Source organism: Notothenia rossii, assembly GCF_949606895.1.
Source record: "Notothenia rossii genome assembly, chromosome: 1".
NCBI lineage: Eukaryota > Metazoa > Chordata > Actinopteri > Perciformes > Nototheniidae > Notothenia > Notothenia rossii.
Genome location: NC_136912.1, coordinates 66,858,366 through 66,880,756, shown reverse-complemented (window position 1 = coordinate 66,880,756; position 22,391 = coordinate 66,858,366). Strand labels below are relative to the sequence as shown.

Sequence of the window (22,391 nt, the reverse complement as noted above, 5' to 3'; positions counted from 1 at the left end):
TCTCAATGTGGAGAAAACAAAGGAGAGTGTGTTCGACTTCAGGAGGAACGACACCCAACACCCCGACCAAGTGACCATTGGTGGTGCTGCTGTGGAGCAGGTGAGCTGCACCAAATTCCTTGGGGTGAACATCACCGGGGACCTCTCCTGGAGTAACAACACAGAGTCAATCACCAAGACAGCCCAGCAGCGCCTCTACTTTGTCCAAAAACTGTACAGAGCCCCCCCCCCCCATGCTCTCCTTCTACCGAGGCGCCATCGAGAGCATCCTCAGCGGTTGCATCACGGTGTGGTTCGGAAGCTGCACAGCATCAAATCGCAAGACCCTGCAGCGCATTGTGAACACAGCTGAGAGGATCATCGGTGCCTCACTCCCATCACTCCTGGACATTTACAACATCCGCCTCACCCGCAGAGCACTCAGCATTGTGGGTGACCCCACCCATCCCTCCACCTGCCTCTTCACCCTCCTGCCTTCAGGGAGGACGTTATGCAGCCTGAGGTCGAGCACCACCCGACTAAAGAACATTTTTTTCCACCAGGCTGTCAGGAGGCTGAACTCTCTCCCATCCCTCCCCTCCTTCCCTCCCTCTCTCCCCCTATCCTCCCTCTCCTCCCTCTCCTCCCTGCCCCCACTGGACTATAACTCCCTCACACAGTCAGACACTCAAATCCAGCACCAGACACTTTTTACGCTGCTATGGACAATCTTGCACTAATGTACATTCTCAAAATATTGAAGTGACTTTTATTTTGTACATATTTATTGTTGTGTTTTTATTTAGGTCTTAATGTGTGCACATGTACAAAGGTGTCTTTGACTGTGTACATATTTGCATATATATTTTTTTATATTCGGGATTGCGGGAAACGGTATTTCGATCCCTCTGTCTGCACACACAAACTGGAAGATTGACAATAAAGTTGATTTTGACTCTGATCTTTCTTTAGTTGAATATCTAAGTTAGTCCTTGCCTTGAAAGTAGCATTACATTGTGCTGATAGCATTCATTCTGAGCTAAAAGCTAACATTGGGCATTGATTTGCAACCGTGTTACTAATTAGAGTAAAGAGTTACAGAGTTGCAATTCCTGCAGTACAATGTATCATCTTTAGCTAAATGTAATGTTCAAAACGAACACAACTGTGTTAAAATGATTAAGAGGGAAATAGACATTATTACAATTGATTGTTTGTGATGGTTTACTACCTGTTGTTCTCAAATACATAACATCAAATTAGGAAATAGAGGGTTACTTTTTCAAAAGTTGTGACATCTAAATGTCCTCCAATTCTAGAATGACCCTTATAGCTTTAAAGAGAAAAGAAAAAACACTTTTCCCCACTTCAAATGAACAGAAATGACCCAGTTTAATGACTCACGTGTAAAACGAAAGGTTGATTGATATTTGACAGGTTTTTATTCATGGGAAACTAAAGTAAAGGGGCATTAAGACATCACAAATGTTACCCCTCTGAAATGTCGCTTTGAGAAACTACAGAGAAAACAAAGAATGCTGTTGTTCTGATCCTCCCTGTTGCCATTACTGGAAAACGAAGGTCAAGGGGCAGTTCATGAGATTTATGCATAAATGCCCCACCTCTGACATTTGTTTTATCAGCAGTGAGCATTTAAAGCTCCGTGCTCAACAACAACCCGTCATTTACAGCAAATCAACAGCATCAAGAGCAAAAACCCTTTCACTCTAAAAGTTAATCATAATTAACATTGGGATTTAATGAATGTCTTATTGAGTTATTGGAAATTTTTTTGCATTATTACATGTCATTTGTTAGACGCTTTTATCCAAAGCGACTTACATACATTATGGACAATCCCCGCAGGAGCAATTTGGGGTGAATTGTCTTGCCCAGGGACACAACGACATGCTGACTGCAGTGGGATTAAAACTTGCTACCCCCTGATTTGAAGTCCAGCACTCTATCCACTGAGCCACAGCCGTTATGGATCCTTAGTCACCCAATCCATTCCTTCTTATTTCTTAATTTATTTCTTCGATTTATGCCAGGTTGACAGGAATTTTAAAATGATGTATTTATTTTTCTTTGTTTTAATATTCAACCTATAACTGATTGATTTCTTCTTGGTCGAATTTCAGCATGAGGAGAAATGCCAAATCCATCTGTTTAGAATCTTTTTTTTGAATTAACTATTTTATTTCCCTTGGTCACCGTAACATTTCCTGTCTGCTTTGTTCGACTTTGTTGCTCAATGTCATACCTTTCTTCCTACCAACCTATACCTTACTTACTTGTATCCTCCTACCTTACTTGTATCAACATTTTTTAATTATCTCTTACGTTTCTGCCTTTCCTTTCTTCCTTCTGTTCTCCCCTTCTTTGTGACACCTATTTCCCTACTCTTCTGTTATTGTGATACTTTTTTTTTAATTCAGTCATTTCCTTATTATTTCTTTCTTATGTTGCCTCCACTTTTTACTACTGCTTCATTAAAGTTACTTTGTTCCTTGCTGCATATGAAATCACATTTAAATCTTCCCATGGACAACCAAACACAGTATGTCATGTCCAAGAAACTGATAGTGAAAGTTTATTCTTTATGTTAGAGTTGTCATGTCCCTTTGTCTTGTGCTTTATGTCTATGCCCTTAATTATTTCTTCCTCTCATTTCAGGCCTCCACGCTCCCCGCCCCTTTCTGTCTCCTGCGTCCTTGATTATTTTCCCCGCCCTGATTGTTTCCAACTGTGTCCCCTTTACCTGTGTATATATTGTGTTAGCTCCCTCCTGTTAATTGTCAGTTCGTTGTCTCTCGAAGACCTACGTATCGGCTTACCTCCCGGACCTTTCACGGACCTTTCACGGACCTATGCTATAGATCACGATTCTAGTTTTCCTCGAAAGAGTGTTTTGTTTTCCTTATTTTATTACTGTGCAAAATTCCAGTAAAGTCTTTATTTTGAAACGCTATCTGAGTCTGAGTTTTGAGTCGTGCAATTGAGTTCATGCCTCAGTGTTCACCCCTTGACAGTACGAACCGACCATCAAAATGAACTCAGCCGACTCAGATCAGATTAAGAACGCTATCCGCTCTCAGGGCCAACGTCTTGATCAACAAGAGGAGCATATCGCCACCATGCAGCAGGGAGTGCAGAATCTAACCAGCAGCTAGAGGGAACTACAAACATCGGTGACGACCCAAGTGAATCTACTGGCAGCAGAGGTTCAGCGTGTGCTCACTCACCTGCAGGCTGTTTCTCCTCCTACGACTCCTCCGGTTCCAGCGGTGACCGGATTCGATCCCAACCGGGTTACTGAGCCGCACAGTGCTTCCATGCGTCTGGCTCCACCCGAAAAGTACTCCGGAGACTCAGAAGGCTGCCGGCCGTTCATCGTGCAGTGTGAGTTACACTATCACCACCAACCGGCTGCTTTTCCCACGGACAATTCCAAAGTGGCTTTTATGATCTCTCATCTCTCCGGCCGAGCAGCAGCGTGGGCCACGGCAGAATGGTCCCGAGGCTCGCCTATCTGCGGGTCTCTGGAAAACTTCATAGACACTATGAGGAAGACCTTCGATCAAACCACGCCGGGCAGGGAAGCAGCTCGGGCTCTGATCAAGCTGCGACAACATAAGCGGAGTGTGGCTGACTACGCCATCGAGTTCCGGACTAAGGCAGCCGACAGCGGCTGGAACTCCGCTGCATTGTTTGACGCTTTCGTCAGCGGTCTCTCGGATTCTTTACAAGACCAGCTGGCGCCTCTCGATCTGCCCGCTGACTTGGGCTCTGTCATATACATGGCTATAAGGATAGACAATCGTTTGACGGAGAGGAGAAGGAATAAATCCAAGGATGCGGTTGATCCGCCTCTCCAGAGGAGAAGCTCGCCGCTGGATATTATTTCTTCTTGGAGGCTCCGTCACCCCTCACCACCTGCGTTCCGGACAACAGCGCCCCCTGGCTCCGTGGAGGAGCCAATGCACTTGGGCCGCGCCAAGCTGTCGCTGGCAGACCGTCAGAGTCGATTCAAGGAGGGTCTGTGTTTCTACTGCGGGCAGCGCAGACACCCACAAGCGGCTTGTCCGGTAAAAGAGGAGGCTCACCAATAAAGAGGAGTACGTTGGTGAGCCGGATCTCTTCCTCTGACTTTCCTCCTCGCACCCTGACCCGCATCCAGGTAAAAATCTGAGACAATGTGGTTACTCAGGGTGCTCTCATTGACTCAGGGGCAGACGAAAGTCTTATGGATTGGGGTTTAGTTAAAAAATGGGACATAAAAACTAAACCTCTACCCCAGCCTCTTGAAGCGAGTGCTCTCGATGGGCGGTTGTTGTTTAAAGTGACTCACCAAACAGAGCCTTTGGAAGTAAGATGTAATGATAACCACCACGAGACAATGTCTTTTCACTTATTTAACTCAGCCCAACATCCACTCATTTTGGGGTTTCCCTGGTTGAAACTTCATAACCCTCACATAGATTGGCAATCTGGGAGGGTGGAGGGGTGGGGAAAGAATTGCATTGATCACTGTTTTAAGCAGGTAGCAGAGATTGACAGGAGATGTAACACTGGGAGTGTTAGGCAGGATACAGTCCCAAAAATATATCTTCCGGATGTACTTTCAGTTCCTTCCTGCTACCACGACCTTAGTGAAGTCTTTAGTAAGTCCAAAGCTCTGGCTCTTCCTCCTCACCTCTCCTATGACTGTGCTATTGACTTGATTGCCGGGTCTCCCATTCCTAAGGGTCGACTTTATGCAATTTCAGGACCTGAGAAAGAGGCCATGACTATATTGATGCCTCCCTCAAAACAGGGCTTATTCGTCATTCCTCATCCCCAGCAGGTGCAGGTTTTTTTTTCGTTGGCAAAAAGGATGGGTCTCTTAGGCCCTGTATCGACTACTCACCTCTCAATGACATTATGGTTAAAAACCGGTACCCCCTCCCTCTCATCTCGTCCGCTTTCGAGCAGCTTCAGGAAGCCAAGGTTTTCACCAAGTTAGACCTGCGTAACGCCTATCATTTGGTCAGGATCAGGGAGGGCGATGAATGGAAGACGGCTTTTAACACCCCTTCAGGACATTATGAATACCTGGTCATGCCGTTTGGCTTGTCAAACGCTCCTGCAGTCTTCCAGGCTATGATCAACGACGTGTTGAGGGAGTTTCTGAACCGTTTCGTTTTTGTTTATCTGGACGACATTCTGATCTACTCCCCTGACCTTCACACCCACAAACAACATGTCCGCCTGGTTCTACAGAAACTGCTCCAAAATAAGTTGTTTGTCAAAGCTGAAAAGTGTGAATTTCATGTAGAAACAGTCACTTTTTTGGGCTTCATCATTTCCCCAGGTCAGGTTAGGATGGACCCAGAAAAAGTTAGCGCAGTAGCCTGTTGGCCTACCCCTGACTCTCGCAAGAAAGTGCAGCAGTTTTTAGGCTTTGCTAATTTTTACAGACGTTTTGTGCGGAGCTTCAGCGCTATTGCAGCCCCTCTTCATGTCCTCACGTCCCCTCAGGTGCCTTTTGTGTGGTCTCCTCAGGCTGAGGAGGCTTTTTCTCGGCTGAAAAAGATGTTCACCATTGCCCCCATACTTACCATGCCGGATCCCACTCGCCAGTTCGTGGTGGAAGTGGATGCCTCCAACGAGGGGGTGGGAGCGGTCCTCTCCCAGCAACAACAGAAGGACAACAAACTTCACCCCTGCGCTTTCCTGTCCAGGAAGCTCTCCCCAGCAGAGAGAAATTATGACCTGGGAAACCGTGAGTTGCTGGCCGTGAAGTTAGCGTTGGAAGAGTGGAGGCATTGGTTGGAGGGAGCCGAGCATCCTTTTGTGGTCTGGACCGATCACAAGAACCTGGAGTACATAAGAAAGGCAAAAAGACTGAACTCCCGCCAGGCTAGGTGGACCTTGTTTTTCAACCGTTTTGACTTTGTTCTTTCCTACAGGCCGGGGTCTCAGAATGTCAAGCCTGACGCTCTGTCCCGTCTGTTTGACCCTGTGCCTGCAGCCAAGAAGCCGGAACCCATCATCCCATTGAACCGGGTGGTAGGAGCGCTGACTTGGCCAGTAGAGAAGGAGGTAATACGTGCCAATGCTGGAGCTCCTGCACCAAGGGGTTGCCCGCCTAACCGGATTTTTGTTCAGGAGGCCGAGCGACCACAGGTGATCCACTGGGCTCACACTTCGCTGCTCACCTGTCACCCAGGAGTCAAGAGAACTATGTTCATTATCAAACAACGTTTCTGGTGGACATCCATGGAGAAGGAGGTGAAGGAGTATGTGGAGGTGTGCCCTATCTGCGCTCGAAACAAGACCTCTTCCAGGTCGCGAATAGGACTATTACAACCACTCCCTATTCCCAACAGGCCCTGGTCAGAGATCTCCATGGACTTCGTCACTGGCCTGCCCCTCTCTAGAGGTAAAACCACAGTTCTCACGGTAGTGGACAGATTTTCCAAGATGACACATTTCATTGCTCTGCCCAAGATGCCCTCAGCTAAGGAAACGGCGGAGGTCATGATGCAGAATGTGTTTCGGCTTCATGGTTTCCCTAAGGATATTGTCTCCGACCGGGGCCCCCAGTTTGTGTCACGCTTCTGGAAGGAGTTCTGCAGCCTCATCGGTGCCACGGTCAGTCTCTCGTCTGGATACCATCCGGAGTCTAACGGCCAGACAGAGCGCCTAAATCAAGAACTGGAGACCTGCCTGCGCTGCCTGGTGTCCCAGAATCCATCCTCCTGGAGCGAGCACCTCACCTGGGTTGAGTATGCACACAACATCCTCCCTACTTCTGCCACGGGCCTGTCCCCGTTTCACTGTGTTTATGGCTACCAGCCGCCAGTGTTCCCAGCCACGGAGAGGGAGGTCACGATCCCGTCTGCCCACGCTCTGATCAGGCGTTGTCGGCGCGTGCGGGCTGCGGCTAGGAAGATACTCTGCAGGAATGCGCAACTGGTTAAAAGAGCAGCAGACCAAAAACGCCGACCAGCCCCTGTATACCAGCCAGGCCAAAAAGTCTGTCTCTCTACACGAGACCTTCCCCTCCACGTACTCTCCCGAAAACTGGCTCCCCGGTTTGTGGGTCCTTTTCCCATCACCAAGGTCATAAACCCAGTCTCAGTGAGACTACGGCTTCCCAGGGCCATGAAGGTACATCCCACCTTCCATGTAAGGAGATTAAAACCGTTGAAGGAGAGCGCTATGGTTCCCACGTCAAACCCCCCCCGCCCCCCCGGATGATCGATGGAGGTCCGGTTTACACGGTCAAGTCACTATTGGCTAGTCGGAAAAGGGGTAGAGGGCGACAGTTACTGGTTGACTGGAAGGGTTATGGTCCTGAGGAGCGGCAATGGATTCCTTCCCGCTTCATCGTAGACAAAAACCTCATTGAGGATTTTGACCGCCTCAACTCAGAGGAGCCTGGGCCGTCAGGAGCCGTCCCTAGAAGGGGGGGTACTGTCATGTCCAAGAAACTTATAGTGAAAGTTTATTCTTTATGTTAGAGTTGTCATGTCCCTTTGTCTTGTGCTTTATGTCTATGCCCTTAATTATTTCTTCCTCTCATTTCAGGCCTCCACGCTCCCCGCCCCTTTCTGTCTCCTGCGTCCTTGATTATTTTCCCCGCCCTGATTGTTTTCAACTGTGTCCCCTTTACCTGTGTATATATTGTGTTAGCTCCCTCCTGTTAATTGTCAGTTCGTTGTCTCTCGAAGACCTACGTATCGGCTTACCTCACGGACCTTTCACGGACCTTTCACGGACCTATGCTATAGATCACGATTCTAGTTTTCCTCGAAAGAGTGTTTTGTTTTCCTTATTTTATTACTTTTCAAAATTCCAGTAAAGTCTTTATTTGAAACGCTATCTGAGTCTGAGTTTTGAGTCGTGCAATTGAGTTCATGCCTCAGTGTTCACCCCTTGACACAGTACATGGTAGAGCTCAGTTATTTTGTGTCCAGCAACTAACACAAAGAAAAAATAAATCCGTCCCTCCCTTCCTGTTCATTCAAATTGTTATTCGGTCTCCCTTCCTCCCTATGAAATGTGGTGATCCAAAAATAACACACTTTAGAGCAGGGGTGTGCAAACTTTTTTCACCGAGGACCACATACAGAAACATATACGAAGGGCTGGGCCACTCACACACACACACACACACACACACACACACACACACACACACACACACACACACACACACACACACACACACACACACACACACACACACACACACACACACACACACACACACACACACACACACACACACACACACACACACAGTAATGCATGTGTGAGGGGGAGTTGAGCCCGAAGGCAAGTCTCCCATTTACCAATCGTTCTACGTACCAACCCTCACTTATAATGATCTTCAGGGATTAAGTGGAATGAATCATTTTGTTTCGTACTCCATTCCTTCCTTCCATTCTCCCTTCCTCTAAATTAGGTAAATAGTGTGTATTTAAATGTTGCAAACTTCAGAGGCATTTTGTATTAAACTATTCAGGATGTTTTTTAATATTTTTTATTTTCTTATTTTCTATTAGTGCTGCTCAAACACTGGTGTCCAGACTGAAGGCCCTGCAGTGCCACTTCACCTGGGATCTTGACCTCAGCAGGTCCTTACTTTTACGTTGTAGGGAGAACTTGCTAGACATTGGGACTGAGAATGGATACATATGGCTGGGTCACATCTACAACCTGCGAGGGTTCATTCAGTACGGGCTGGGCTTCAGTGAAGACGCCCAAAGTTTCTTCAACAAGGCTACAGAGGCTTTCTGCAAAATATGAAGCGCAGAAGAAGGCCCCTGGTTAGTGGTGAACTACGGGAACCTGGCTTGGCTGCACAATCACCTGGGAAACCAAGCAGAGAGCGAGGCCTACTTGTCTAAGGTCGACGCCCTGAATAAAAAATACCCATCTCTATCCCAGGAGGAGCTCCACCCGGAGACCTACGCTGAAAAAGCCTATGCGCTGATGACGGTCAGTGGAGACAAAACACTTGTTGTAGATAACTTCCAGAGAGCCATCGAGATGCAGCCAGGCATACGAGAGTGGAACACTAGCCATGCCTTAGCTTTAATTTATGCTTCTAAGCACAGCAGCACAGGGCTGGAAGATGACATCTTGGAGAAAATGAGAATTGCCCAAGAACAGGATCCAGAGAACTTGTACCTTGCTGCTCACTACCTTTATCAACGTGCTCAGAGAGGAGAAAGAATAGAAGATGAAGCACGTGAGTTAGCCACAAAGGTTTTGAGAAGTCCTGTCAGCAGCTACTGTACAGTGGTTGAAAACCATTGCTATGGGTTTACAGAAATGAGGGGTCACATATTGTAACCCTTGTTATATAAGCACAGGCCATGCTCTCAACCATACTATGCAAGCATTCATCTACTGAGATATCTATAAACGTAGCCGGCCCCCGGGGCAGGGCCTACCTGAATTCGCGTGCAAGCTCACCGTATAAAAGGTGGCCTCGCCTCCTGACTGTCATCCTACACCCGCTTCAGCGAGCGGCATAGGACAGACAGGGCCCCAAGTAGAGGGCTCCGCCTGTGCTTATATAACTAGGGTTACAATACGTAACCCCTCGTTATATCTTACACAGGCTCCACCCTCTACTGGACTCTTTGGGTACAGTGGTGGGCGGAGCCCTGATGCATAAATGCCCTGTCGTCCAACAAGATTGACCCATCACACTGCCCCTGACCAGCTTTTGGTTAACAGCCACTGCACCGCAACTCCTTCTCCATCGGTTGTGACCGTGGAGAAGTCGGGCCGCAGCTTACTTGGCAGGTATAGAGCACCATCAGACACGCTTACCTCGTGAAGAGTGTGCATGGAAAATAGTGAGGAGAGTCCTCCAGCCCTGCATGGGGCCTAACGTGCACCATGCACCACACAACACATATACATATATATATATATATATATATATATATATATATATATATCTTAGTGCAATAAGAAGCTACAGGGACGTTAATCTACGTCAGTAATATTAACTTTATTTAATACAACATTTACGGTACAAGATTTACATCATACAGCCCATGTAGTATAATATTTTACAAATGATGAATTACAGCAAACATGTGCAATATATCCATTATTACAGCTCCGTGGGCTAGCAGTAAGGCGATATGGGTCCGTTCTTATTGTGCATCCATGGGTAAAGGTAAAATGCATGTAGTACTAAACACGTAACATGAACGTGCCGGGCGGCGCGGTCCCGTGGGTTAGATAACTCTCAGAATAACGTTATTAGCACATTTTACAAACGTTCATACTGGTTAGTTTATTTAGTTTCAAAAAAATTATCCAACGATTTACAGACGACTCTTTCCCAATGTAAGTCAATGGGAAAAAGTGTTTCTAGGCCCAGCAACCTAACGGAAGTGTAGTACCGCCGTTTGGCCACAACGAATATTTTCCTCAAAGTCCGACGCACTTCCTGGGGGCTTGTTCCCGGATCCCTCTCTTGGCTGAAGTCAAGGCAAGTAGCAAAGCTGTCTTCCATGACAGTGCTTTCAGGGAGGAGAGCTCCAGAGGCTCAAATGGTTCTGTGACCAGAGCCTCGAGCACCAACGGCAGGTCCCACTGTGGGGAGGAGCAGGGGCGGCGCCAGGGGGGAGCTAGGGGGTGCTGAAGCACCCCCAGGATTGCCAAAGCACCCCCTAAGTAGGCCTGTCACGATAATTAATTGTGTTGGACGATACATTTTTCTGGAAATTATTGCGATAAACGATAATATTGTCGGCACCATTTTAAGACCATTTTAGACATAATGATAATATATAATAATAATTCAAGTACATCCTTTCAAACATAACTTTTTATTGAACATTCAACATTGCAAATGAAATGTGAAATAATATTAAAATATATAAATTATATATAATAAATAAAACAAATTAATTAAATTATAATAAATTAATTAAATCACACACAACCAAAACAATAAATTAATTAGAGTCAGGCTGGAAAACAGAGCTCTCTCTCTCATATATATATATAAATAAATAAATAAATAAATAAATATGAGCACACATTATCTCACAACCAAAAAAAACCTCCTTAAAACAACAGTCAAGTGTACAGTCCACTGTCAAAGACCCAGAGGCCTCAACAGGCCATATCCAAATCTGTTTTTCTAAGTTTTCGAGCAAGGAACACCAACATGTTTGCATTGTCGGGCGGGGGCTCTCCATCTCCAGCTGCCGTGTTTGCTCCCAGCTGGGAAAACGGAATAGGGTGGTTGTGTTTTAGGGGGTTTAAAATGCGTGGTATTGCCTGCTCTTGTCGCTACCTTTTTTAAACCAATGCGACACACCGCCCGGTTCATTTAAGTCCGCAGGTTCGCCTCGTTGATTTGGTTTGAATCCAAAATACTGCCACACCGGAGAATCGAGATGTGTAGTTAGGTTTTGTAACTAATTCCATTTCACTTTAAATTCCCCGCGAGTAAGTCACACGTTGTCTCCCGCTTGTCGCTATATTATTAATTTGGCTGCTACGCTGCTGCACGTGCACGCGGAGTGTCCTGACCTGGCTGTGTGTCAGCCCCGCCCCTCACAGCGCGCCTTGCAGCCACAGCGCTCCAGGCTAAAATGCTGGTCACATCTTTATGTAAACGGCAATTTATCGAGCTCAGAAAAGTTATCGAGTCCATTTTTATTTATCGTACGATAAGTCAATTTATCGATTATGGCGACAGGCCTACCCCTAAGCACCCCCTAGAAATATATGTTTGTTTGTTTTTTTTCGAAAATTATTATTATTTTTATTAAATTAAATCAGAAAGATTATTGATTACATCAATGCAAATGTGAAACAAACAAATGTTTGACCAAAAACATAAAGCCAACACAGGTGATATGATTAGGCCAATGGCCAGCACCCATTAGATTTTTTACCTACCCATAGGCTAAATTACTTTGACACTTGAGTGACTTCCTGATAGCTGGAGCCCCAAATTATTTGCTAACAGCAAAGTGACAAATGGATCGTTTTTAGTCCTTAAACGTCCACTCGTGGACACTCAATCAAAACCAACTGAAAGCGAGAGGGATTCTGCACATAATAGGCCTCGTGAGTACAAGTAGCTTACTTGGGTCTCTGTGTTTCATTCAAGCTCTGCTCTGTGTGTGTGTGTGTGTGTGTGTGTGTGTGTGTGTGTGTGTGTGTGTGTGTGTGTCGTGTGTGTGGCACGTGCGTGCGCAAGCGAGCGAGAGAGAGAGCTCGCGCACCAGTGGGTATCTACCGGAGATCGGTGTGGTTAGCATCTGGTGTTAGCTAGCCAAGCTAACGGATATAAGGAGCTTTTTCAAAAACAAGGTGGAGGGAGAACTCTCTCCTCCTGTCAGACTGAGAGTCTCAGATAACCTCAGCTCAGGTGAAGTAAAGGACTCTCAGTGTTTAGATAGTTAACTTTAGTCTAGTTATCTCAGTGGGTCTCAAACGGTTTGTTTAAAAGGGGAGAAATTTGTAAAATATCTATAAAGAAATAGACAATCTGTTTCAGTTCTGTTTCATATGTATGTTGAGAGATGTATCCATAGATCTCTTCATTTTGCTCTCAAAGTGCACCAGATTGATGCTTTTAACTTCAATATTTTAAAAAAAATCTCCCGGGTCCCCACCCGGGAGGACCCTCCTAGAGGAGGTGAGGTCCACTCCCCACTTGTAAAAATAGCACTTTACCCCTGATTACACCTATATGCCGTGAGCTAATTACCGAGCCTTCATTGTAACAGTCGCGGGTACACTGTGTGTGCGTGGGGAGTGTTGCAGTACAAAATTCAACTGTAGCGCCCGGTACATTAATGGGAAACCCTTAATGTTTGAGCACCCTCTATGAAACGTCAAGCTACCCCACAGCACCCCCTAGAGAAAATCTCTGGCGCCGCCACTGGGGAGGAGGCGTGCACTCCTGGGCGCTGCCTCCTGACCCCCTGCAAAAACCGCGACATAAGCGGCTAACTAAAGGCTGACCTGCCACCAAATGGCAAATGAGACCCAGAGTCTGCATGATGGTCAAAGCTGTCACCTTGCCCCCTGTCGCAGTCTGCAAACTGCCCGAAGCAGGGATGCCTGGCTGCTCTCTGACAGGGTGGCGCGTAGCCGTAGTACCCCTCACTGCAGTGCGCAGTACCTCGACGCCCCTCCTTCTCAACCTCAAGATCGCCCCTCCTTCTCAACCTTGAGGCACGTGACGGGACGCCCCTCCTTCTCAATCTTTGAGGCACGTGACATCCTGTTTCCGGGGTAGCAGTTCTGTTCTGTTAATCATAGCGTCAGAGTACGATGGAGGTAAGTATCCCTGAATAAATTAACTATTTGTTTATGCTGCGGTTTAAAATGTGTTGATTGAAAGTAAAACTACATTTGTGTTGCTTCAAAATAGTAGGATTAGTAGGAGTAGTAAAGTCCTGAAAACTTTAGGAAAGTCTTTATATTATTTTCTTAGGCCCCACGGACCCGGTTCCGGGGCCGAAATCGTGTCATTTGCAGGAAACGACATCTAAGGAACCTTAATATTTAATAAATTATGAATATTTTATATCCATAGCCATATACATTTTTTTTTCAAATAAAACACACAATGCTAACAGTGAGCCTCTGAATTAGTCCCGAGCGAAAAATGCTAACCTATTACTGCACCGAAAATCACTCCTAGCTCCTTTATTACTTATCCTAGCTGCACATCCAACACATCGTTTATGATCGTAAAGATACAGAATCTAACGGTGCCGACCTCAACACTGAAAGATACAAACTCGCAACGTTATCAACAAAAACGTACATCAAAACAAGTGGCGCTAGGTAGCCCACAATGCTAACATAGCTTGCCTTCGTCTTTGTCTGGTCTAAACTGGTCTTAATGGCATTAAAACGATAACAACGATGATGTAGTTAATCCATAGATTAATATAAATGTGTATCCAACTACATTTGTGTTGCTTCAAAATAGTAGGATTGCTGTATAAGCAAAGTCCTGAAAACTTTAGGAAAGTCTTTATATTATTGTTGCACTACTTGAGAAATACTAATAACTATACTATGCAATAGTAGGATTGCTGTATAAGCAAAGTCCTGAAAAAACTATTCATAAACTATATTTCAATTCGATTTTTACAAAATAAATGTATATTCAGCTTATTTTATTCCTGCCTATTGCCTAACCATTTTGTTTGTGTTTATTTTCTTTGACCAGAAACACATCACACACTTACACCATGACGAGAGCCCAAAACTGTATATTTGTAATTCTGGCAGTTATCACTGCCCGTTCTGCCAATACCAGGGTCAGAGGCTTCAGGTGGAATACCATGCCAAAAGCCATTCTTCTGTGAGGCACAGAGGTATAATAAATTGCTCTTTTTAGTGCTGTCTGTATTTTCACATTATTTACAATGAGAGCTTAATGTCTTCAAGCTTATTGACTTTACTATTGTTTCTTCTTTTTTTCACAAGTTCACAATTGTTAAGTGTGGCTTAAGCTGCAGAACAGCAAGCCATTTTCATTCTCTTTATTGCTCACAGACCATAATTAGTAGGGGCCAGTTTTTACGGTATGTCTATTCACATGAGCCAAAAGCTGTGACTGTAGGGCGACTTACAGCACCTGCCCAGCTCCCTCCACCATCTCACCTGCTCACTGCAGCACTTGCCCAGCTCCCCCCACCATCTCACCTGCTCACTGCAGCACCTGCCCAGCTCCCTCCACCATCTCACCTGCTCACTGCAGCACCTGCCCAGCTCCCCACACCATCTCACCTGCTCACTACAGCACCTGCCCAGCTCCCCCCACCATCTCACCTGCTCACTGCAGCACCTGCCCATCTCCCTCCACCATCTCACCTGCTCACTGCAGGACCTGCCCAGCTCCCCCCACCATCTCACCTGCTCACTGCAGCACCTGCCCAGCTCCCCCCACCATCTCACCTGCTCACTGCATCACCTGCCCATCTCCCTCCACCATCTCACCTGCTCACTGCAGCACCTGCCCAGCTCCCCCCACCATCTCACCTGCTCACTGCAGCACCTGCCCAGCTCCCCCCACCATCTCACCTGCTCACTGCAGCACCTGGCCATCTCCCTCCACCATCTCACCTGCTCCTTGCTCCCCGTCATCCTGCTCCTGAAAAGCGACATAGGCCTAAAAAAACTGTAAATTGTCCACACTGCAATCTAAAATTAAACAAGAACAATTATAAAACACATGTGCGTCGCAAGCACACAACATATTTTGAAACGGTCTCCAAGGAAAGACATCTGCAAAGCCAGTGTATTGAGGAACACAATGGTGTGTTTGCAGTGGAGAAGACATTTTCAGGCCCAGCAACACCAATACACGTCATTAAAAATACTTGGGGACCAACACATTAAGTCATGTGCGAGGTTCATCTATGTGAACTCAATGCTGACTTTGCCCGAAGAAGTGGTATGCTGCCTTATGAATGTCAGCATTTGTAATCATTGCTGTACTGCCCACCTGCACGCAAAAAACCATTAACTAGATAGTAAACTAGAATGCTTTTCAGCCATAAACCTTGAACAATTAAATTCAATGATTCTCTCTTCTAAACCATCAACGTGTATCTTAGACCCGATTCCAACTAAGCTGTTAAAATAAGTTTTTCCATTAATTAGCACTTCTTTATTAAATATTATGAATATGTCTTTATTATTAGGCTATGTTCCAAAATCATTCAAAGTAGCAGTGATAAAACCGCTTCTTAAAAAGCACAACCTCGATCCAGAGGTTTTAGCCAACTATAGACCTATTTCTAATCTTCCGTTCCTCTCAAAAATTCTCGAGAAAGCAATCGCAAAACAGCTGTGTGATTACTTAAAAAACTATGATTTATTTGAAGATTTTCAGTCTGGCTTTAGAACACAACATAGCACAGAGACAGCTCTGGTTAAAGTCACAAATGACATTCTAATAGCCTCTGACAAGGGACTTGTCTCTATTCTTGTCTTGCTCGATCTTAGTGCTGCATTCGATACTATCGACCATGATATCCTATTGCAAAGACTAGAGCACTTAGTTGGCATACAGGGAACTGCTTTAGGCTGGTTTAGGTCCTATCTATCTGAACGCTCTCAGTTTGTACGTGTCAACGATGAATCTTCCATGCAAACCAAAGTTAGCCATGGAGTGCCACAGGGCTCAGTGCTTGGACCTATTTTGTTCACACTATATATGCTTCCGTTAGGCAATATTATAAGGAATCATTCTGTAAACTTTCATTGTTATGCGGATGATACTCAACTATATTTATCAATCAAGCCTGATGAAATTAATCATCGAAATAAAATTCAAGACTGCCTCAAGGACTTAAAAACGTGGATGACCTTACATGTTATTGTACTTGGCCCGAAGAATCTACAAAACAAATTATCTAAAGATATATTAACTATGGATGGCATTAATTTGGCCTCCAGTGAGACTGTAAGGAATCTTGGTGTTATATTTGATCAGGATTTATCCTTTAACACCCACATAAAATCAATTTCAAGGACCGCCTACTTCCGTCTATGTAACATTGCAAAAATCAGGCATATCTTGCCTCATAACGATGCAGAGAAACTAGTCCATGCATTTGTTACTTCAAGGCTGGATTATTGTAACTCCTTATTATCAGGGTGTACCAATAAGTCAGTCAAGTCGCTTCAGCTGATTCAAAATGCTGCAGCTCGTGTACTAACCAGAGTTAGGAAAAGGGACCAAATTACTCCTGTTCTGGCTGCCTTACACTGGCTCCCTATAGAACACAGGATAGAATTTAAAATTCTTCTTCTCGCCTACAAAGCCCTTAATGGGCAGGCGCCATCTTACCTTAAAGAACTCATTATACCCTATTGTCCTACTAGGGCATTGCGTTCCAAGAATGCAGGGTTGTTGGTTGTTCCTAGAGTCTCTAAAAGTACAATGGGAGCCAGAGCCTTTTCTTATCAAGCTCCACTTTTGTGGAATCAGCTTCCAGTTTGTGTTCGGACGGCAGACACCCTATCCATTTTTAAGAGTGCGCTTAAGACCTTCCTTTTTGATAAAGCTTATAGTTAGGGCTGATTAGATTCAGCCCCTAGTTTTGCTGATATAGGCTTAGTTTGTCGGGGGACATCTTACTTCTTCCTTCTCTCTGTCTATACCTGTGTACTCTCATGTTCCGATTAACCCAGCTTCCCCAAATTTCTTTCTTTTTGGTGTCTATATACGCCGGGATCCGGAGTCATGGATGATCCTGCGGTCCTGTGTCATGGATCGCGAGTCCTGGATCTTGAGTCGTGGCTGTGGTCCTGGATCATAAGTCCTGGATGGATATCCTCGTGGATTCATCTTCCTATTATACACACATGCATTTCCAAACATTTGGACTACCTATGTTGCAAATGTATTATCTTTTCAATTTACACACGGCATCTATTGCACGTCTGTCCGTCCTGGGAGAGGGATCCCTCCTCTGTTGCTCTCCCTGAGGTTTCTCCCATTTTTCCCTTTAAACTTTGGGTTTTCTCTGGAAGTTTTTCCTTGTACGATGTGAGGGTCTAAGGACAGAGGGTGTCGTATTGTCATACTGATATTCTGTACAAACTGTGAAGTCCACTGAGACAAATGTAACATTTGTGATATTGGGCTATATAAATAAACATTGATTGATTGATTGATTAACTTTGCAAAAGGAATCATTGGCTACAATGGTTCAGGAGAAATGGTTTGGTGAGGTGCGCAAGGCCAGTCTTGTACAGTGGCAACAAGAGGCAGAGGCTAAGGGTGTGCCCCTGTCTGTCCTGCTCACTGTTGGTGGACCAGAAACCAAATATCACATTTCTGTGTATGAGCCTGAGGCTTCATACTACAGAGAAGGGTTGTGGTTGCATACGACAGCAAGCATGAACAGCTGGCATTGTCCTTGTGCTAAACCAAGACAATCATGCACCCATAAAGCCATCAGGGAAATGGCACCTCTTTGCCACAAGAAGACAACTGTTCAGGAAAGTTAAGTCGACGGATATTGAAGAATCCATTCCACCAAATACTTTCACTGAGCAGGATAGTGTACCAGGAGAGGACCATTATCCACCTAGTGAGACTGGCATCAAGCGAATGCTAAACTACCTATCGGGTAATGTAAAAATTCCAGCGGAACTCCCACAGGCTACCATCCAGCAGTCAAGAGATGCTAGATGCTCATCTGAAGCACCTCATCCCTAAAGAAGCCAGGTGTAAGGAAGGCAATGGCCCTCTAAGTGATCCAGTGCTGATCACTGCAAAAAGCAGGATTCTCACAACCACAGGGGTGGCGGAAGGTCAGTAAAAGCACAGTTGTACTATTGATTTGATCTTGTAACATTTGTATGATCTTAATGTCCGTGATTCAGACATACAAATAATAAAAGAAGAAATTGTTTTACTGGTGTCATTAGGACGGCAAGTAATATTTTGGTTGACATTTTCATTTCAGGCATATCCACCTACCGAAAAAAATGTTTGAATTGCAGCCTAATGTACAGGTACCAGGAGTGGGAGGATGGGCTCCACAATTTATTTTATTTGTTTCTTGTACTTTTTCTAACTGATTTTGTTTTAATTGGCATAATTGGCATGTTTCATGTACTCTGTATTTTACTGACTGTGTGTTTGTATTCTGCCAGATCCTGAACAGCTGTCTTACAGTTATTGAGAAGGTATTGAAGCTGTTCTAAAATATGTAAATATATGTATAAAACATACTATATTATACCAAACAATTATAAGATATTACATGATGAAACTACATCTGTTACAGAGAGTAGATGGCGTGTTTGCTGCCAACAGCCATGTTATAGCTGCCTGGTTTCTGCCATCTTCGCTGAATCCGATGCAACACCTGCCGGTATTTTTATAATGATTATCCATGTTGCTGCTCCATATTCTTGTACCAACTCATTACTGTAGTCACATCAACACAACAGTTTTTTGGCTTTTCCAGGAAAATGCAGCAAACCTCCAATGGCTTCTCCTTCCAGTGTGGGAACCTGGACACTGGACACTGTGTAAGTACATGTAAATGTAGTTCAGTCTTTGCTATTGTTTGTTTACTGTACAATGAAGTTTGCCATGCCGAAAATAGTGTTTCTATCTTTAGTTGTATAATACAGATCCTACAACTTTATAATATAACGTTTGTATGTCAAAGTATACCTGTTGATATTGGAACATGTGATTTTAACAGATACTGAGGCCACAAGCTAGGGAGATTTTCTTTCTAGATCCCCTCCCTGGCACTGGCTGGAGAGATGATAGTCGCACCAAACCATTCAGGCTTTTTGGCGCACAGTTACATCACATCCGGACAGTGGTAGTTCTGTTTTAGACCACTTGTCTATCTTTTTTTAATCTATGGCTCTGTTTTATTTGAACTAACATGGGATGCATTGTATGAAATAAAAGGCATTGAACAGAACCATAGATGCCACTTGACAGCGGGGCTGCTCTGTTTTACCCCTTAATGACTTTTTTTTTGGAAGTTCAAGTTTGTTCTTGTTCCAACAGTGTTCAAAGATTTTCTGCCTGATTTTCGAGTACTTATAAAGTTGAATTAAATTGTACTTATTCTTAACTTTCACATGCATTGTGTTCACAGAAACCTTGCTCAGATCTTGTGCCCTGGGCCTTGGGCAAGTCTTGGTGTGGATGATGTCCAGGTTAGATTTGTTAAAATTATTCTACTGAAGAGTATGATGTAATTGTCATTTTTGACACTTTTGACTTTTCACACTACAGGGCCTACCAAGACAAGGGTTCTCGAACAACTGTGGGGTGTTTGTTTTGATGGTAAGATACTGGATATACAGTATACATATAGTAGTCCTATTTTTTTGTTTATAATAATGTATACAAATGTATAATACTTTCAGCATGCTATGCACTCCATTATTGCTCATAGTTAGGGACATGCTGTGATGTATTTATATCCAAAACAACATTCACGGAGGAATATTATTTGTCAATGAACACCATAGCATCACAACAACCTAACATAATATAATATTTCTTTATTTACAGTACGCATTTTACATTGTGGCAAGAGCCCAATTTGATTTCAATGAGGTATGTATAAATAAGGGTTTAATATTTCAGTTCTTCATTGATATCACTTGTGGATACAAGACTTTTCAGGACATATGTTGTTGACCCATCTGGTTGTGTGCTTTTTATATTCCAAGACAAACATGCAGGAAATTAGGCACTGGTGGTGCCTAGTTCTCCTGAAAACTTTCCCATGCCGTATGTTTCTTTAATTTTACAATTTACATTTGCATTCTTGAAACTATTTCTTACACTGTAACTAGACTATATCATTTTTAATTAATGTTTTTAATGTTTGTCTTTCATTCACCAAGGTCTGAACAAGAGAGGTCGCAAGACTGCAAGAGGCGACGAGAGGAAAAGGCAATGCAGGTAGAAGTTGTTGAATCACAAATGATAAAGTCTTGAACCAGTGTGAGTGTTAAACATTGAACCTCTCTTTGTCAAATATATTTCAGGATGAAGAGGTTCCACAAAAGAAGCAGGCCATAATTTGAAGGCGTCATGAGTGAGCGCTGCTGGGGGGGAACTGTTACAATCTGTATTAGGTTCACTAATGCCTCAAAATGTAATAGTTTTCAGAATCTGTCTGTGTTTTATTTTGTCCTGTCCCTGTCTCTGTGTTCAATACAATTGAAAGTCTTGAATTCAAAGTGTTTCTTAAGTAAAATAGTATAAGTATTATCAGCTAAATGTACTCAAAGTATCAAAAGTAGAAGTACAGTATGCGGAATGGCTCTGTTCACAGTATTATATTACCATTGATATTATCCTGTCAATTCTATCAATTTGTCAATACGATGGCACTTTTTTAATATATTTTTTAAAATACTGGTAGGAAATACAGTACTATATGATTTCATTTATATCACATGTTTTTCAGTAAAAAGTGAGTAAATATACAATATTGCCTTATTAAAATTAAAAAGTTGTACGTTAAAAAACAAATGAAGGCCCTTTCTTGAAGTCATAACTGAAATAATTGATGCAATTAACATGCAAATAGACATTAAAATATGATTTGAAGGCTGTTAAATTGTTTAATTTGAATTTTACATTTTTAAATGGCGTTGCCATGGCGACAAATCACTCGCCATCATTGTCGTGGTACGCGTAAAGTAATACAGACGGTTTAGAGCATGGTGGTTACTTTATTCAGGCTTGTACTCTCCATGTCATTTGGTCGTAGCATGACCAGGCGTGTCCACATCCAGTCTCATACATCCTGTTAGCTCTATCACAATAAAAGCATAAGAGCTAACACCACATCTCCCTTTCTTAAGAAAACAACAGACTGTCACATTTATATACTGTGACTCAGAAAATGCAAAATCAGGTGATAAACTGAAAACTCTGCGAGAACCTCAGAACATGTCATCACACTTCTTTCTGCACAATCACATAGCTATTTACTCAAAAATAGAACATTGCACACTTAAGGCTTCTCATGAAAAATAACAAAAACAACCACTGAGTCAGGCAATATCTTTGTGAGCATAAGTGATCTAAACATCAAAACACAAAATTATTCAACATTCTTTTTTTTTTTTTCTCTTTTTTTTTTCACATTCATTTGTCTCCACCCCCCAGTTCACAAGTCCAGTCTGTGAGGTTTTACCACCACTCTGCCATACCTAGTGGTAGGGCCGTGTGTGTGTGTACGGACAGGTGTGTGCCCCTTGGGAGCCTGTGTTGGTGACTCAGGGCGTTCTGGAGAACCCAGTGTAGGCTCACCTGGTTGGGGTGGTGTGCTGGGTGTTGGAGTGTGAGGTGTGTGTGGTACCCATGAGGAGCTGGGCAGGACTGTAGCCATTAGCAAGTGGTGTAGCTCTATAGGCCAACAGAGCCAGATACGGATCCTTAGCTTTCTTTAGCAGCTGTTTCACAGTCTGAACGTGACGTTCCGCCTCCCCGTTACTCTGAGCAAACCTAGGGCTACTAGTGACACGTTTGAACCCGTAGGCTACTGCAAAGTCCTTGAACTGTTGACTGGAGTACTGGGGGCCATTGTCACTAAAAAAATTCTCTGGTCTCATGTCTAGAGAATATTGATTTGAGATGCACAATAACATCCTGGGATCGTGTGGGAGTTAGTTTGGCAATCTCTACTTACCTAGAGTAGTAGTCCACTACTAGTAGGTAGTTATCAGGGTTGAGTGTGAATAAATCAGAACCTACTTTTTGCCATGGTCTCTCTGGGAGTTCACTGGACATTAATGGCTCCACAGGATTGCCACGCTCTTTGATGCATGTTTTGCAATTTCTCACCAGCTCGTTTAGTTGGCCGCTCAAGCCAGGCCACCATACCGTCTCTCTGGCC

The 22,391-nt window shown here is 44.1% G+C and overlaps 2 protein-coding genes across 2 annotated transcripts in view; both read left to right on the top strand.

Annotated features, from left to right (window-relative positions):
- LOC307037200 (E3 SUMO-protein ligase KIAA1586-like) overlaps positions 1 to 22,391 on the top strand; it is a 131,588-nt gene that overhangs the window by 6,769 nt on the left and 102,428 nt on the right. The window lies entirely within an intron of this gene.
- LOC307019386 (uncharacterized protein) lies at positions 14,229 to 21,059 on the top strand (the record flags this gene model as incomplete). Its single annotated transcript, XM_079650240.1, has 12 exons — positions 14,229 to 14,297; positions 14,413 to 18,309; positions 18,465 to 18,513; positions 18,655 to 18,687; positions 18,789 to 18,875; positions 18,972 to 19,035; positions 19,626 to 19,686; positions 19,766 to 19,816; positions 20,048 to 20,092; positions 20,209 to 20,269; positions 20,386 to 20,443; positions 20,530 to 21,059. 2 exons carry the CDS (start codon positions 14,229 to 14,231, stop codon positions 15,379 to 15,381), a joined length of 1,038 nt encoding a protein of 345 aa, XP_079506366.1. The 3' UTR covers positions 15,382 to 18,309; positions 18,465 to 18,513; positions 18,655 to 18,687; positions 18,789 to 18,875; positions 18,972 to 19,035; positions 19,626 to 19,686; positions 19,766 to 19,816; positions 20,048 to 20,092; positions 20,209 to 20,269; positions 20,386 to 20,443; positions 20,530 to 21,059.